General features: G+C 36.6%; 1 protein-coding gene across 1 annotated transcript in view; it reads right to left on the reverse strand.

The window, feature by feature from the left end:
- KCNH7 (potassium voltage-gated channel subfamily H member 7) overlaps positions 1-5,882 on the reverse strand; it is a 237,926-nt gene extending 232,044 nt beyond the window's left edge. The window contains exons 1-2 of the mRNA XM_072874303.1: positions 5,807-5,882; positions 3,563-3,793 (exon numbers count right to left, since the gene is read on the reverse strand). Of these exons, the coding sequence (XP_072730404.1) occupies positions 3,563-3,793; positions 5,807-5,882 (307 nt within the window). The remainder of the gene's footprint in view (positions 1-3,562; positions 3,794-5,806) is intronic.
- Positions 5,883-6,082: the final 200 nt, after the last annotated feature.

Below are 6,082 nucleotides of genomic sequence, written 5' to 3' on the forward strand. Positions count from 1 at the left end.
TTCTGTGAAGACAGTCACCAGTGTGGTTGGGACAGGGCCTGCTGGGTGTATAAGTAATGCTGGCATCCTACCTCCATGCCATCTACACAATTACACAACGCTATCACAAGTATTCTCCCCCTCTCGTCTGCACTCTCCCCACACTGCACAGTGGAAAGGGAAACATGCCCACTCTAGGTAACACGTTTATAAAACCATGATACATTGGATTTGCGTTCTCCTTTGACCACTGTATCTTCTTTCTGCAGTGTTTAAGGCAGTGCAGATTCAAGCAACTGCCATTTTCTGAAAATCAACCTGCTACAAATTTTTTCCCACCCTTCTGTCCCCTTTTCTTCAAGCGTGTGATCTGGCCTAAAGATTAAAGCAGCGAACAAACAGCAGCATTCAGTCTTGCATCATCAAGATGTTTAGAACTCAAAAACTTGCACTTTCTTTCATCTAGAGAAGTGGACTATAGACCAGTAGAGAACATCAGAATCCTAATTCCCAGTACGTATGCAATACCATTTTTCTAGTGCAAGGATTTCCTTTTAAGTTGAACTTTAAAGCTGTGACATTTTAAAACTATGCGAGGTGGTATTTAGAACTAAAAAGAAAAAGCGTGAGTTATAGAGTCATTCCCTTTCTGATATCTGCATTGGTGGACTTCTGATGACAGATTAGCTTTATAAGTGAGGGGATATATGATCCTACTGACATTTGCTTTACTTTGAAATATTAAAATAATTTTTAATGTAATCAGTGGCTTATGTAGAGTAAATGATAGTGTGATGTGGAACAAGGTTTTATTTGCAATTCACTGGGCATTTATTCAGGACTGTGTAATACGGTCTTCAGAAACTCCTGTCGGTGGAACCTCAAGCGATTCACACCTTCATGAGCTGTCTTCCTCCTCTGTATGCTTAGTATTATGTTAAATATTATACAATGGGTGGCTATGAAATATAATGTCAAATCAAACTTTCAAGCAGTGGGTAGTTCATTGGAGTAACCTGGGTTACTCACATGGAGGAAGTTACATTTCTAACTGTGCTGGTATTGACCTCTTAAAATATTTTCATATTCACTCACAGCACACAGTACAAAATAAGCCACTAATCTCTCTGATTTTTAGAAAATTCTTTAAATTCATTTTGCTTCAGAACCTGGAGGAAGGCCTTGTTAGGTATCACCATTCTGTATATTGTTATAATATACAGACTATATTATAAATACCATATATATATATACTCTATATATTGCAAAAACAAATTTGCAAATTTGAAAAAGTGAAGAAGTGAAGATGAAAAGTGAAGCATATCTTTTCAGTAATTTAGAGTAACTATAGCATATGTTTACTGGTGTTTATTATATCCACCATAGAGGTAGTCTCAATTTTATTATACCACACAAACCTCAGATCGTTTTGTCACATTTTGTAAAGAAATTGAACATTATGTGGAACGAAAAAAAAAGTCTGTATATACAAATGATCAAGCTGTCAGACATTTACGCATTTGAGTGTCAGACCTATCCTGTATTTTGTCAATTTTTGACTGTAATCAGTGACTTGATATTTTAAATGATATTTACAATTCAAAATAATTCACCTGTATTTGTTTAAATTTAGCAGTGCATATAGTGCATATGGTAAGTCCTTTTCACATTTTGACCAGTAAAATTTTGAGGAATTCAACTCAAATTTGTCTAGAACTGTTGTCTGTAGCTTTTGAAATTCCTTAACCTTCAAATATATCGTCTAGTAATTTAAAGAAACCATTCACAGAAGTGAAGTTACTGAGAACCCTTATGCATAAGATCGTTTACACTGAATAATCCATAACTCTCATTTATAATGTGCTTCAAGATTCAAAACTATTTACAAAAGATATGGCAATTTTTATGGACAGTTTTACTTTGGTTTGCCTCAAACGGATTATGGTGTGTTACATGATGCCAGAATTCAGCATTTTAGAAAAATACATATTTACAGTAATTGACAGATAAGCAGTACTTTAGTTAAGCGCCTTTCCCTCCCTCCTAATATCTTGGGAGACTGAAGCACTTTTAAATGACCAGATCTCAAAACACTGCTCCAGGCTGGTGGCTGTGAAAGTTAGCAATGACATTCTCTTTTTGCAATATTATTTTTAACACACACCAAGTTAAAACAAACACAGGCTAGATGTGTAAAAGAGACACAGTGTCAGGTCTCCTGAGAAATCTATGTTCAAGGCACAGCTACAACAACAAATCTTCACCAAAATCTGCTCCAGACCACTGCACCAGATCTAAGAATAAAGGACTCTACTGAGAATGTGCTAAGAGGAATATGCTTAAATATTGGTAGCGTGGGTAGAATGGTTAGCCCAAGTCCTATCTGAATTATACCAGCCTAAGCTAAAAATAATATTACTTAAGTCTCTCCGAGATAACAACAGAATTATTGAGAAAAGGGTTTAACTCTGTGACTTTAAAATGCGAGAGCATCCATTGCATGTGATTCTAAAATTGATGCAAACAACACATTGGCACTTCTCCAGAACTAATTTAAGCTCAGCATTTGAATATGAATTTCCTTTTCCTTCTCCCAAGAGTGTACACAGCAAGAGACAGAATAAGGTACGCCACACTTATCCATTACTTGGATTTGTTTGAAAGACGGATGTTTCTGTAAATAACCCTGGGTAATTAGAAAAAAAAACCCAAACCCTACATATAACTATTATGCATCATAATTACTTTTCGTGCATATGCATTTTTTAATCTGCAAATACAGTTGTTTATTCATTTTATGCTCTTAACAGGAAAAAAGCATCAGCATAGCAGACTTAGCCATTCTTCCTTATATCAGCAATAGTGTTAACAGGTATATATTGAGTCTTCACTGAATAACAGGGAAATTCTTCGTAGTTTAGCCATCCCAAAATTTTTACTCTGACAACATAATTCTGGGACAACTTCTGTGGTTCAGCTGTAGGTACTCCAAATTCACAATATCTCATCTCTGAAAAAGACTTGTCCCTTTCTTTATACGCTAATGCCTTCTTCATGATAGACCAATTGTTGCTACTTTTAACCTTGTTGTACTTTTTCCAGTAAAATACTGCATTTAAATCAAGGTATGATTCCAATTGTGTGAGGCAGGCAGAGTTAGGCCCCCTGAAACTGATACACCATTCCTATGTCCTGTGAAATGAAACAGTTCGTAAAAATTAACATTCATTCACAGGATGTCCCCCCTATGCTTGTGTTATCTGCTCATCATTGTAGGGCTGTTTACTTTCAGAGATTTATATCTTCTTTAAACCAACCGAGAGGAGAACTTTTGTTCAACAGTTGCAAAACAGTGCTAGCTTCATTCACCTGTTAGAGTCAGCGTACAGTGGTATACTCTATACACCCACTACTTTCAGGGCAGATTCCCTTACTGGTATACGTAAGTGTACTTCACTGGACTTCGGAGGAATTACAACACTACTCCAGCAAAAGGTCTGGCCAGCAGATTATACACACTTCTTTTACCAATCAACTGATAACCAAACACACAAAAAGTCTTGAAAATAAAAACAGACTTTACCATCTTTGTGATAATAGGTGACTTCTACTTTCCTCTCCTCTGATCCCAGAAGTGCTTGAGCAATTTGGGCAATGTGATGTCTTTTGGTCTCTGGCCCATGAAGAAAATCACAGGTGCAAGGTTTCTGCATGACATCTGGCCTGGAGAACCCGGTCATTTCACAGAACCCATCATTGCAGTAGATGATAGCACAATTCTGCACTCTGGCATTAGCAATGATGAATTTTTTATCTGCAATAAAAGAAAGTGATGCATTTTTTAGTACTCTTTCAACATTTCATAAAGTGTCGATGGCAGGGATGGATGCTAAACAACCCTTCTTTTCAATGGGATGCCTGAAATGCAGCGATTTTCAGTCATTTAATGTAGCTAATTTGATCCATAGCTTTTACAGAAACTTCAATAAATTTAGAATACATTAAAGATGGAGATAGTTGTCTTTTAAGGAAATAAAACCAGATTATGCAAATCTTTTGCAAAACTCCTTTTGACTTCAAAATTTTGTCTCTTTTAGCTTCACTGAAACTCAGGTGATGAGCGCCATCCTGTCAGCCATAACGCCAGGAAAGTCCTTGAAAAGTTAGTAGCTTCTTTTAGGGGGAAGTGGGGTCTCGGGACGGGGGCTCTACTCAAGCGAAGGGCTTCCTGGGATAAGGTCCAACCATCTCAGTCTCCTCTGTAGGGATTTTCATTGAGGTGAATGACAGCAAGTTTATAGTCAGTATTTTAACAAAACAATCTAGAAAAGAACATGAAGATTTTTTTTCCTCTGTGATTGTTTTAGAAGTTATGTTCATAAAAGAAAATATTCCTTAGTAAAAAAAAAAAGGAGTATGAAGGTACATGAAAACCAAAGACGGTGATGTTGGAAACATTTTGCACACTCTGCTGAAGTTCTGTGCTTCAGTCCATCATCCTTTCCCAAACTCTCACCTGACAGAAAGGTTGAAAAGTTTTCAACTGTTATTTGTTTCTGTTTACCACTATAACACGCTATTCCCATTTAATTATAAATGTGCAGCTTTCATACATTTACTGTTAATAACATTAATTTCTGCTTACTTAATCACACTAGTAGGTCCCTTGCTTTATAAAAGACTTTTTACATGGCACCAAGTTAGCAGTCCAAGTCTGGAAAATTTTAAAGATATTCTGTCTTTGAACACAGTGAAATATTTGGAGAGAAAAATATAGATTTCATTCTTGCTTTTTCTACTGTCTTTCAATCATGCTGAATTTTCACCATCAGTTGCCTAGTTAGTAGGTAGTGCTTTATTATCTTCAAAATATATACACTTCACTGCACAAAAACTTTACTCGAGTAGCAACACTGGCTTAGCATTTAGATAAATTAGGACTACAAACACCATCTTCATTTTTTTCTCAAATAATATAAATATCAAATTGGTAACGTGGGTTTAAGTACAATGAAGTATATAAACTGGAGTTAGCTGTAAGGGTTTGCACCACACTGATCCTAAAAATATGCTAAATATTTAAATAAATGTACATATATCAAAACTACTGTTTCTAAATGAAATTCATTTTAAGCATCAAGTGTCCCTTGTTACTGTTAACAATAAACCAGAGTTCCGGCCAGGAAAAACAATTGAGCTTCAGCCTCCTCGACAGGTAGTAAACTGCTGCATTGGAAAAGATCACAGAGACTCTCCCTGAGGATGCATTTGCGCTGGTTTGATAGATATTTTAGGCTTGCATAAACAAAGCAGAAATATTTGACAGCTATATTAAAATGCAGTCGTGACAACTAGGTAAGAGAATCTTTTCCCTTTAATAACTCCTTTGCACATTATCTGTTTTCTCTAAATCAAAGTCTGACTGTTCTGCTTTATTTTGAAAAGACAATGCTAATTAATAACAATAATAATAAATCTAGCTAATTTTTTTAGACATTGCACAGGCAGCAAGATCGTACACTCTGCTCTTAGAGCCATGTCACCAGTTCAGAACAAGGTAAGAGATATAACTTCTATAGCTATACAATATGGACACGGACAAAGATAAAAACTATTCCTTGAAACGGGGAAAAAATCCAGCCCAATAATTCAAGTCGGTAATCTGTACTCTAGATCAAAAACAATGCTACTCCTGCCAGGGATCCCCTCCTTACCTCTGGGGTTTTCTTTACAAGCTACAAACTTAAAATAGTCTGGAGCTGCTGTCCATTTAGTCACAAACAGAATCAAACTACTGTAGCAAAATAGATAGAAAGAGAGAACTTACTTTGCCCTTCAAATTTTCGTATGATTGTACCCAAAAATGTATTTTGTGGTGCCACATGACCTCTGCGAACAGGCATGTTTGTACGGGTCTTCGGTTTCCTGTGCACAATGACTTCTCCAAGGATCTCCTACACGGCTCCAGCCCCAAGCACCGAGCCAGCTACCCTTTGTGACAAATCATCGTCCTCTGGAGCTCGAAATCTCTTCCCATTAGCACCACTTCTAGACACACGCTTTTCCTACTGGAGTCAGATCCATCCCCCAGTTTCTTTCTTTT

The sequence above is a fragment of the Ciconia boyciana genome, chromosome 10 (genome assembly GCF_034638445.1).
Source record: "Ciconia boyciana chromosome 10, ASM3463844v1, whole genome shotgun sequence".
In the NCBI taxonomy this organism is placed as follows: Eukaryota; Metazoa; Chordata; class Aves; order Ciconiiformes; family Ciconiidae; genus Ciconia; species Ciconia boyciana.